The sequence below is a fragment of the Microcaecilia unicolor genome, chromosome 1, assembly GCF_901765095.1.
Source record: "Microcaecilia unicolor chromosome 1, aMicUni1.1, whole genome shotgun sequence".
Classification (NCBI taxonomy): domain Eukaryota; kingdom Metazoa; phylum Chordata; class Amphibia; order Gymnophiona; family Siphonopidae; genus Microcaecilia; species Microcaecilia unicolor.
In genome coordinates, this window is record NC_044031.1 from 458,364,454 (window position 1) to 458,377,013 (window position 12,560).

The 12,560-nt window shown below is 47.7% G+C and overlaps 1 protein-coding gene across 2 annotated transcripts in view; it reads right to left on the minus strand.

Annotated features, from left to right (window-relative positions):
- Nucleotides 1-2,786: 2,786 nt before the first annotated feature.
- The window catches only part of ZBTB14 (zinc finger and BTB domain containing 14), a 40,748-nt gene continuing 30,974 nt past the window's right edge, over nucleotides 2,787-12,560 (minus strand). The window contains exons 1-2 of one of the 2 annotated variants that reach the window (XM_030190125.1): nucleotides 4,536-4,591; nucleotides 2,787-4,343 (exon numbers count right to left, since the gene is read on the minus strand). In XM_030190125.1, the coding sequence (XP_030045985.1) occupies nucleotides 2,985-4,328 (1,344 nt within the window). In that variant the 5' untranslated portion in view covers nucleotides 4,329-4,343; nucleotides 4,536-4,591 and the 3' untranslated portion in view covers nucleotides 2,787-2,984. Of the gene's footprint in view, nucleotides 4,344-4,535; nucleotides 4,592-12,560 lie in introns of those variants that run through there. The other variant, XM_030190124.1, reaches the window with a different exon arrangement.

Here is a 12,560-nt window from a genome sequence, read left to right on the forward strand (position 1 = left end):
ACACAGACCAGGAATTAGGAGAACAGACAGTCTTGCCAACTCTGAAAAACAATGTGATATCAAAATTTCAGAATCTAACAAACAGATCCCTATTCAGACACTTGGCCTTGCAGTCACACATGTAGAACAGAGATAACCCCTCTTCAAATTCGTCAAATATTAACCTGAAATCCTAAGAAGTTAGACTCTGCATGCAGCACAATAGCCTTCCCATCCAGCACAGCTTAGGATCTAGCTAGGGCAGACTTAATCAGCGTAAACTAACATATTCTACAATCTGAGTTGGACAGACTAACAGGAGTTACTGAAGTGGGAATGAGAGATAGGAGATTGGTGATGGTTAGGAATTGAAAGCAGCCATCTAGCCCTCCTGTCCTGTGAGTTGCTGTGTTGGGGTGGGGGTGGAAAAGGGTGGGTCAGGTGCAGCACTAAACAGCAGTGTCTGACAAAACAAGGGTCCAGGCTGTGCTGTGCTGTCTCTGAGCCCTCTCTGGGCTGGATTCCAGCTCCTGGTTTCAATCTCAATGTGTTTGGAGCAGTGAGGTCCTCTGACAAACACAACAGGAGGATATTTCTCTGCTTGGGAGAGGGAGGGGACTGGACAGAGAGCTGACAGCTCCTGCTTTGGAGCCAGACTGAGATGAGCAGGAGAGATTAGATAAACAAAAGCCTCAGCAGGCGCCCTTGAAGGCAGACGCCCTCCTGCAATGCATAGCCTGCTTACTGGGTTTGACCGGCCCTGTGTAGGCATGTAGTTCCATTACAAAACACATAGGGGGGAATTCAATAAATAGCACCCAATGTTAGGTGCTGGGAAAATCTGCGCTAAGCTAGTACTCTATCAAGGGTACTGTGTGCAGAATGACCTTTACAGAATACTAGTATAGTGAGCATTTCATGCCTAACTTTGGCTGCAAACATTTACGCCTGCCAAAGGCTTGTGTAAATACTGGTGCCCAACTAATGGCAGTTAGTCGAGTAAATCACAGTAATTTATCACATTGCACCTAAATTCTGGGAACGCCCTGACCCGCCTATGCCCTCTCTTGTCCATGCCCCCTTTGGAGTTGATGCTATGAAATTTAGGCACACGTTATAGAGTAGGGTATAGGGCAGATCTGCAGATAACTCCTAATTACTGCCAATTAAGTGCTTCTTAACACCAGTTATTGATTGCTGGTGCCTAATTAGTTTATGCACAGATCTGCGATCTGCATGTAAATTTCGGCGAACTATACAGAATCCAGCAAATAATGTCCCTACTTAGACCCATTCAATATACTGCAATTTCGTAGCACTTCACAAGAGTAAAAAATATATGTGTACTTTTCACTACACACGCTGTCATATTTTCAAAGAACAAGTATACAAGTATTTTCACTTGAAAATTATCCATGGAAAATTATGCACATACATTTACACCTGATTTTTTGTACATATAAAAGCATATAAAATTTTCAGAGTTAAAATATGCCTCTAATTACAAATCCTGCCCCAACTGCACCCTCAAGAACACCTTGTCAATCTCTACGTTAAGTTATACACACATAACTTTACCCAAACATAGACAAAGCAATTCTGTAAAAACACTGCTTTAACCCATGGACATGGCTTTGAAAATAAAGGGAAAGGGGATGGGATTTGATATACCACCTTTCTGTGGTTACAATCAAAGTAGTTTACATATTATATATAGGTACTTATTTTGTACCTGGCACACTGGAAGATTAAGTGACTTGCCCAGAATCACAAGGAACTTCCTATTCCTACAATCTCTTGGATTCTATATAGTGTGACTTAAGTTGCACTTGCAAATCCGGTCTTATTCTTGACACTAATTGGCATTAATTAGAATTTACATGCACAACTGTCTAAGTATATTCTGTAACATAATGCGTGTAAATTCTAAGTTGCATAGTTGTAAATGGGGTGTGGCCATGGGCATGGAATGGGTGGGTCATGGGCATTTCTAAAATCTATGCACATTGCTAAAGAAAACACCCAGTCCACACCTAATTTAGGCGTCGGCATTTATATCAGATTTTACTTGGTGTAACTGCAAGCGACTAAATTTAGTCACGTGGACAGTAACTTGGCTTATTCTATAAACTGTATAGAAATCCATGCGTATTCTATACAGTACACCTAAATGTAGGTACACTTTATAGAATACACCTAAGCGTATTTTTTCAGCGCTGATTTTTTTCAGGCGCAATATATAGAATCTAGCCCTATATGTATACTCAAACTTGATTTGAGGACTGTTCCTAGTTTATATGATTTTTACAAAAGTTTTTAGCTTCCATCAAAGTTAAAATCAAACTGATCAGCTGTAAGGATTTTTTTCAAACCATTTTAAATAACAGCAAGTGAATAAAGTTGACACATCTTGGCACCCTTGAAACAAAATTATTAATCGTACTCAGTAATGGTTTAAAGCAGCTAGTTAACGCTGCAGTACCACCAAGAGATTTTCAAAACGTAATTGACTTGATAATAAATAAAATTCTTTCTTTCTTATTTTGTTTTTCATCTCAGTCCAGATTACAAATGTTTGCAATATATAAAATATCCTCCTGCTTAACTACCCAGCCCTGCTATGAATCTATAGCAAGTTGGAGCATTACAATTACCATGCTAGGACTGTACATGTGCAGAGTACGTGGCTTTATCATTAAAAACAGAGGCCATGGCCAGAACAAAACATACACACCATTTATTCCAAATATCATATAATGTAAAAAAAAAAAAAAAAAAAGGAAATAAGAGGAACAGAGAAAGAAATTACACAGATCCATATTTTGATAAGAGAAGGTAGTACCATTACATTTGGTATGGCTGTAGGACTATTTGCAGTCTGTATGAACTGATGAATACATATATGTACACTGCTACCTGGACACATGATTTTATAAACCATTGTCGAATGCAACATAAGAAGTTACATGTCAAAGTCTTATTGACAAATTTGGCTATTTAGATCCCTAACTACATGCAATGGTTTCCAGCTGTTGTTCTGCTTCAGCTGCCATGGCTGCTGCCTGCAATTGTTCTGTTTCACTCTGGATAGCACTGCTGGGGACTTGCTTACGTTCACTGTGCATGTTATTCTCATGCCGTTTTAGGTCCGAGGCTTTTGCAAATGCCTTAGCACAGGAAGTGCAGGCAAATGGCTTTTCCCCTCTGTGCCTTCTTTCATGATCTTTGAGGTGAGACTTATGTTTGAAGGCCTTGTCACACATGTGGCAGGCAAAAGGTCTTTCGTTGCTGTGAACTCTCTCATGCTTTTTTAAATCAGGTGCCCGAATAAAAGACTTTCCGCATACGTCACAGCTATAGGGTTTGTAGCCCGTGTGAATTTTCAGATGCTCTTTCAGGTGTGCCTGTGTGGTGAAGGCTTTGGTACATACTTCACACACAAATGGCCGATCTGCCGTATGGAGCTTTTCATGCTTCCTCAATCGTCCTTCATCAGTAAATGTTTTACCACAAGCTTGACAGGCAAACTGTTCCCTGCTGTGACCATAAAGCAAATACTCAAACTTCATATCACTGGAGGTAGTGGTCCATCCAGGGGTTTGCTCATCTTTGACTTCACTTATACTGTCATTGTAAGTTAGAGCTTGAGGAGTCTGGGATCCTAAGTCCTTTGGTTCACTTGTTTCTATGGCTTCTACTTCCTGTCCATAACAGTTGACTTTGCGGACTTCTTCACTTCCAAGTTCTTTCAGAATGGCTTCTTGAACCCTTAGTGTAGAAGTTGGTGATTTTTCCTCTTCTTGACTAGGGGGGGTTCCATCTACAGTATCATCTGAAGGACTATCATCTTGATCACCGATTTCTTCCACTTCATCATCTTGGTTGTCGTTGGGTTCACCATCTGGACGGCTTATCTTCAGACTCGTTCCATAGGAATATTTAGTCTTTGGCTGTGTACTGTTTTCTTCTGGGCTAGATACATCCCGTTTCTGGGAGCAGAGTTTATCCAGAAAACGGATACCAAGAATCTGACCTGATGACATCATCAAATTGACATCGTCCTTTTTCACTGCAATTTTTGCAGTGTACATGTAATTCAGAACTTCTTCAAATATATCAGAGCGAAGGAAATCGATTTCTATTACTGAAGAACTATCCACTTCCAATTTCTTGAAAAGCTTTTTGAAGTAAGTACTGCAAGCGGCAAGCACACACCGATGGGCTCTGAACTTTACATCTTCAACTACAATAGCTATGTCACAAAATTCTCCTGCCAGTCGCTGTTCATTTAGAGTTTTCAAAAACACAGTTTTGTGGTCATCATCGTTGTATTTTATTGTTTCAGACATACTGATGAAAAAATCCTAAGGGGAATTCAAATGAAAAGTTCATTAGTGTTAATCTATAAAGATATTCAATCAATTTCTATTTCATAAACTCTAACAAAAAAGGGGACTAAAAAAGGTAATAGCACTTCCAGCACAATATATTTAGGGGTCCTTTACTAAGCTATGGTAAGCACTAACACATGCTTACTGCAACTTAAAATGCCTTACCAAAGGGCGCGCTCAGACATCCCACGGTAATTTTGGCAGCAGCACATGCTTCCCACGTGCTAAAAAATAGATTTTACTTTTTAGCGCTGGGGGCAGGTTACGGGGTGGAGAGTAGGCGTATTCTGCTCTAATTGGTTAGCACAGCTGCATTGACGTGTGCTGATTAGCGCGTGAGCCCTTACTGCCTACAAAATAGGTGGCGGTAGGGGCTCACATGCTAATGGCCACATGCTAATGCGAAAATTAGCACATGGTCATCAATTCAAAAAAACAGAAAAATCTGCCATTTTACCCATGCAGAAAAAGTGAACTTAGCACACGGGAATGACCTGCGTAAGGATGCACTAAGGCCACTTTTACCACAGTTTGGTAAAAGGGCCTTTTTTAGAATTTTTGCAAAATACTCAGCAGCAGTGCTTTCCAAAGCAGTACTACATGGTGCATCATTGATTTACACTTAGATACCTTTTGTTGGGGCACATCTGATCTACACTTGGACACCCTTGTTCGTGCCTGCCTCAGAGCCTGCTACATGTTGGGAGCATATTTGCCAAACTGAGTACTTTTGTGCTCTAATGTTATTGGACTATGCTGAATTATAAGATTTATGAGGCTTCTGTGTATAACTTTAGAAGGTTTGATGATTAAGATAAGGGTGCCTATATGTGTTTTCAATATACACTTTGGGGCACTGTGTTATTTCTGAGCACTTTTCAGAAACACATATTTTAAGTTTTGGACAGTTTATGTGACTGAGTTGCATATTGTCTGTCCAAGTATATTTATTCTCCGAGGACAGCAGGCTGATTGTTCTCACTGATGGGTGACGTCCACGGCAGCCCCTCCAATCGGAACACTTTCTAGCAAGTCCTTTGCTAGTCCTCGCGCGCCGATGCGCATGCGCGGCCGTCTTCCCGCCCGAACCGGCTCGTGCCGGCCAGTCTCATATGTAGCAAGACAAAGAGAAGGGAAGACACAACTCCAAAGGGGAGGCGGGCGGGTTTGTGAGAACAATCAGCCTGCTGTCCTCGGAGAATACCTTCTACAGGTATGTAGCATTCGCTTTCTCCGAGGACAAGCAGGCTGCTTGTTCTCACTGATGGGGTATCCCTAGCCCCCAGGCTCACTCAAAACAACAACCATGGTCAATTGGGCCTTGCAACGGCGAGGACATAACTGAGATTGACCTAAAAAATTTACCAACTAACTGAGAGTGCAGCCTGGAACAGAACAAACATGGGCCTAGGGGGGTGGAGTTGGATTCTAAACCCCGAACAGATTCTGAAGCACTGACTGCCCGAACCGACTGTCGCGTCGGGTATCCTGCTGCAGGCAGTAATGAGATGTGAATGTGTGGACAGATGACCACGTCGCAGCTTTGCAAATCTCTTCAATAGTGGCTGACTTCAAGTGGGCTACCGACGCTGCCATGGCTCTAACATTATGAGCCATGACATGACCCTCAAGAGCCAGCCCAGCCTGGGCGTAAGTGAAGGAAATGCAATCTGCTAGCCAATTGGATATGGTGCGTTTTCCCACAGCCACTTCCCTCCTGTTGGGATCAAAAGAAACAAACAATTGGGCGGACTGTCTGTTGGGCTGTGTCCGCTCCAGATAGAAGGCCAATGCTCTCTTGCAGTCCAATGTGTGCAGCTGACGTTCAGCAGGGCAGGAATGAGGACGGGGAAAGAATGTTGGCAAGACAATTGACTGGTTCAGATGGAACTCCGACACAACCTTTGGCAAGAACTTAGGGTGAGTGCGGAGGACTACTCTGTTATGATGAAATTTGGTGTAAGGGGCCTGGGCTACAAGGGCCTGAAGCTCACTGACTCTACGAGCTGAAGTAACTGCCACCAAGAAAATGACCTTCCAGGTCAAGTACTTCAGATGGCAGGAATTCAGTGGCTCAAAAGGAGGTTTCATCAGCTGGGTGAGAACGACATTGAGATCCCATGACACTGTAGGAGGCTTGACAGGGGGCTTTGACAAAAGCAAACCTCTCATGAAGCGAACAACTAAAGGCTGTCCTGAGATCGGCTTACCTTCCACACGGTAATGGTATGCACTGATTGCACTAAGGTGAACCCTTACAGAGTTGGTCTTGAGACCAGACTCAGACAAGTGCAGAAGGTATTCAAGCAGGGTCTGTGTAGGACAAGAGCGAGGATCTAGGGCCTTGCTGTCAAACCAGACGGCAAACCTCCTCCACAGAAAGAAGTAACTCCTCTTAGTGGAATCTTTTCTGGAAGCAAGCAAGATGCGGGAGACACCCTCCGACAGACCCGAAGAGGCAAAGTCTACGCTCTCAACATCCAGGCCGTGAGAGCCAGGGACCGGAGGCTGGGATGCAGAAGCGCCCCTTCGTCCTGTGTGATGAGGGTCGGAAAACACTCCAATCTCCACGGTTCTTCGGAGGACAACTCCAGAAGAAGAGGGAACCAGATCTGACGCGGCCAAAAAGGAGCAATCAGAATCATGGTGCCTCGGTCTTGCTTGAGTTTCAACAAAGTCTTCCCCACCAGAGGTATGGGAGGATAAGCATACAGCAGACCCTCCCCCCAGTCCAGGAGGAAGGCATCCGATGCCAGTCTGCCATGGGCCTGAAGCCTGGAACAGAACTGAGGGACTTTGTGGTTGGCTCGAGATGCGAAGAGATCTACCAAGGGGGTGCCCCACACCTGGAAGATCTGTCGCACTACACGGGAATTGAGCGACCACTCGTGAGGTTGCATAATCCTGCTCAACCTGTCGGCCAGACTGTTGTTTACGCCTGCCAGATATGTGGCTTGGAGCACCATGCCGTGACGGCGAGCCCAGAGCCACATGCTGACGGCTTCCTGACACAGGGGGCGAGATCCGGTGCCTCCCTGCTTGTTGATGTAATACATGGCAACCTGGTTGTCTGTCTGAATTTGGATAATTTGGTGGGACAGCCGATCTCTGAAAGCCTTCAGAGCGTTCCAGACCGCTCATAACTCCAGAAGATTGATCTGCAGATCGCGTTCCTGGAGGGACCAGCTTCCTTGGGTGTGAAGCCCATCGACATGAGCTCCCCACCCCAGGAGAGACGCATCCGTGGTCAGCACTTTTTGTGGCTGAGGAATTTGGAAAGGACGTCCCAGAGTCAAATTAGACCAAATCGTCCACCAATACAGGGATTTGAGAAAACTCGTGGACAGGTGGATCACGTCTTCTAGATCCCCAGCAGCCTGAAACCACTGGGAAGCTAGGGTCCATTGAGCAGATCTCATGTGAAGGCGGGCCATGGGAGTCACATGAACTGTGGAGGCCATGTGGCCCAGCAATCTCAACATCTGCCGAGCTGTGATCTGCTGGGACGCTCGCACCCGCGAGACGAGGGACAACAAGTTGTTGGCTCTCGTCTCTGGGAGATAGGCGCGAGCCGTCCGAGAATCCAGCAGAGCTCCTATGAATTCGAGTTTCTGCACTGGGAGAAGATGGGACTTTGGATAATTTATCACAAACCCCAGTAGCTCCAGGAGGCGAATAGTCATCTGCATGGACTGCAGGGCTCCTGCCTCGGATGTGTTCTTCACCAGCCAATCGTCGAGATATGGGAACACGTGTACCCCCAGTCTGCGAAGTGCCGCTGCTACTACAGCCAAGCACTTCGTGAACACTCTGGGCGCAGAGGCGAGCCCAAAGGGTAGCACACAGTACTGGAAGTGACGTGTGCCCAGCTGAAATCGCAGATACTGTCTGTGAGCTGGCAGTATCGGGATGTGTGTGTAGGCATCCTTCAAGTCCAGAGAGCATAGCCAATCGTTTTCCTGACTCATGGGGAGAAGGGTGCCCAGGGAAAGCATCCTGAACTTTTCTTTGACCAGATATTTGTTCAGGGCCCTTAGGTCTAGGATGGGACGCATCCCCCCTGTTTTCTTTTCCACAAGGAAGTACCTGGAATAGAATCCCAGCCCTTCTTGCCCGGATGGCACGGGCTCGACCGCATTGGCGCTGAGAAGGGCGGAGAGTTCCTCTGCAAGTACCTGCTTGTGCTGGAAGCTGTAAGACTGAGCTCCCGGTGGACAATTTGGAGGTTTTGAGGCCAAATTGAGGGTGTATCCTTGCCGGACTATTTGGAGAACCCACTGATCGGAGGTTATGAGAGGCCACCTTTAGTGAAAAGCTTTCAACCTCCCTCCCACTGGCAGGTCGCCCGGCACTGAAACTTGTATGTCGGCTATGCTCTGCTGGAGCCAGTCAAAAGCTCGTCCCTTGCTTTTGCTGGGGAGCCGAGGGGCCTTGCTGAGTCGCACGCTGCTGACGAGAGCGAGCGCGCTGGGGCTTAGCCTGGGCCGCAGGCTGTCGAGAAGGAGGATTGTACCTACGCTTGCCAGAAGAGTAGGGAACAGTCTTCCTTCCCCAAAAAAATCTTCTACCTGTAGAGGTAGAGGCTGAAGGCTGCCGGCGGGAGAACTTGTCGAATGCGGTGTCCCGCTGGTGGAGCTGCTCTACCACCTGCTCGACTTTTTCTACAAAAATATTATCCGCACGGCAAGGCGAGTCCGCAATCCGCTGCTGGATTCTATTCTCCAGGTCGGAGGCACGCAGCCATGAGAGTCTGCGCATCACCACACCTTGAGCAGCGGCCCTGGACGCAACATCAAAGGTGTCATACACCCCTCTGGCCAGGAATTTTCTGCACGCCTTCAGCTGCCTGACCACCTCCTGAAATGGCTTGGCTTGCTCAGGGGGGAGCTTGTCCACCAAGCCCGCCAACTGCCGCACATTGTTCCGCATGTGAATGCTCGTGTAGAGCTGGTAGGACTGAATCTTGGCCACGAGCATAGAAGAATGGTAGGCCTTCCTCCCAAAGGAGTCCAAGGTTCTAGAGTCCTTGCCCGGGGGCGCCGAAGCATGCTCCCTAGAACTCTTGGCCTTCTTTAGGGCCAAATCCACAACTCCAGAGTCATGAGGCAACTGAGTGCGCATCAGCTCTGGGTCCCCATGGATCCGGTACTGGGACTCGATCTTCTTGGGAATGTGGGGATTACTTAGAGGCTTGGTCCAGTTCGCCAGCAATGTCTTTTTGAGGACATGATGCATGGGTACTGTGGACGCTTCCTTAGGTGGAGAAGGATAGTCCAGGAGCTCAAACACTTCAGCCCTGGGCTCGTCCTCCACAACCACCGGGAAGGGGATGGCCGTAGACATCTCCCGGACAAAGGAAGCGAAAGACAGACTCTCAGGAGGAGAAAGCTGTCTTTCAGGAGAGGGAGTGGGATCAGAAGGAAGACCCTCAGACTCCTCGTCAGAGAAATATCTGATGTCTTCTTCCTCTTCCCACGAGGCCTCACCATCGGTGTCAGACACAAGTTCACGGACCTGTGTCTGCAACCGTGCCCGGCTCAACTCGGTGGAACCACGGCCACGGTGGGAGCGTCGAGAGGTAGACTCCCTCGCCCGCACCGGCGAAGCTCCCTAAGCCGAGGTAGTCGAGGAGCCTTCCTGGGAGGCTACCGCACTCAGTACCGCAAGCGGCACCGATGTCGGAGACCTCACCCCGGACAATGGGCCAGCCGGCGCCTCGCTCGTTGGTACCGTTGGCGCAAGCACCCCCGGTACCGGAGGGGTAGGGCGCAACAGCTCTCCCAGAATCTCTGGGAGAACGGCCCGGAGGCTCTCGTGCAGAGCGGCTGTGGAAAAAGACATGGAAGCCAATGCAGGAGTCGATGTCAGAACCTGTTCCGGGCGTGGAGGCTGTTCCAGGCTGTCCAAAGGGGAGCGCATCGACACCTCTTGAACAGAGGGCGAGCGGTCCTCTCGGTGCCGATGCTTACTGGGTGCCGACTCCCTCGGCGACCCAGAGCTCTCGGTGCCGACACGGGAAGGGGACCGGTGACGATGCTTCTTCGATTTTTTGGAACGAAGCACGTCACCGGAGCTTCCCGGCACCGACGAGGAGGACGTAGAATCCAGCCGTCTCTTCCTCGGGGCTGAGGCCGAAGAGGGTCGGTCTCGGGGGGGGGCTGTACCGCAGGAGCCCTCAGGGTAGGGGGAGACCCACCCGCAGGCTCACCGCCACCAGCAGGGGAATGGACAGCCCTCACCTGCACTCCAGACGAAGCACCACCGTCCGACGACATCAGCAGACGAGGAGGTCTCGATACCACCGACGCCGACGCAGCCCTCCGATGTCGCCCCGATGCAGAGGGCCGATGCCTCAATGCACTCGATGCAATCGGGGGTGAGGATGAAGGTCCGGGCGCCGACGACGTCGAAGCAGTCGATACTCCCAGTGCCGATGCCGACGAAGAGCCCGAGAACTAAACGTTCCACTGGGCTAATCTCGCTACCTGAGTCCGCTTTTGCAAGAGAGAACACAGACTACAGGCCTGAGGGCGGTGCCCAGCCCCCAGACACTGAAGACACGACGCGTGCCTGTCAGTGAGCGAGATTACCTGGGCGCACTGGGTGCACTTCTTGAAGCCGCTGGAAGACTTCGATGTCATGGGCGGAAAAATCGCACCGGCGAGATCAATACTCGAAATGGCGAAAATGGCACCGCAAAAATAGGGGAAAGAAAAACTTCGACCGAGGCCTAAATAGGGCCTACCCCGACGACGAAAGAAAACTTACCGGGGCAAAAACTAGAAGTACGGGAAACTAGAAGTACGGGAAGGAAGAAAACCATAAAGGTCTCCTTCCGACACCTTTTTTTTTTTTTTTGAAGAATGAAGTCGATAAACGACGCGCGAGGTGAACTTTGGGGCGCAAACGGCGAAACACGACCGTACCAAGCGCGGACAAAAGAAGACTGGCCGGCACGAGCCGGTTCGGGCGGGAAGACGGCCGCGCATGCGCGGTGCGCATCGGCGCGCGAGGACTAGCAAAGGACTTTGCTAGAAAGTGTTCTGATTGGAGGGGCTGCCGTGGACGTCACCCATCAGTGAGAACAAGCAGCCTGCTTGTCCTCGGAGAATATTAGGTGAGAGGTAAAATTTTATAGAAGGAATTTTTATCTGCATATACTTTCATAACATTAGCCCCAAAGTTTCTTCTCTACTGACTTCAGCAGAGGAACAAGGACTAATGTTTCAGACGAGACATATTTCTTCGGCTCACAGATGCAGGGTTTTTTTTTTTATTTATTACACTTGACATACCACCAATCACCAAGGGTAGGGGAATGACTGTTTAAAAAAGGTAGTGCCCCAAAACCACTGAAAATCTGTGACTTGGCTTTTCACAGCTTCCAATAATCCAATTTTCTACACCAGTTGCAAGACGCATAAAAAGACATGGGTGCTTCCCTACTAGGGGATGGCTTCCACAGCTAATGAGGAGAAAGTCATAATGGTTCATATAGGAAAAACAGAGAGATTGTTCAGCATTAGATGTCTCTTTTAATTAACTAAATATTTCAGTCACAATGCATTATCTATAAAAGATTCAGTTAGCAGTTTTGCAGAACTATACATATGGCTTTAAGGGCCCCATTTACTAAGCCACGCTAGAGGTGCGTTAGTGCTTTTACAGCGCGCTAACTGTGTAGGCACACATAATAATCCTATGGGCGCCTATACAGCGCACCCTAATTTTGTGAACACGCTAAAAACGCTAGCACACCTTAGTAAACAGAGCTTTAAGTCAACTGGAAACATTTTATTAACATTAAGGTGATGATTTTCATACTACCTGCATAACTGCAAAGTCTGCAGGCAGATTTTAGCCATGGGCTAAACACCAGTTTTCAAAGGGAAGTATCCATATACTTTCACTTTGGAAAATGGTGAAGGATAAAGTACCCACAGATACTTGCACCTCCTTTTTATGTAGGTACTTTGTCCAAACAAAATAAAATGCATTCTTTTGAAAATACAAAATACACTCATTGATAGAAAGTCTTCTCTAACCATGCCTCCACTCAATGTCGATAAAAGCATCCGCACAAGGGGTGAACAATTCAGCACTAACCGGTCAACTTTTTAGCGGTGAAAGATAGGCCTCCTATTTAAGCAGCCTATTTTGACTGCTCAACATAGCTGGCTAGGCGCATTC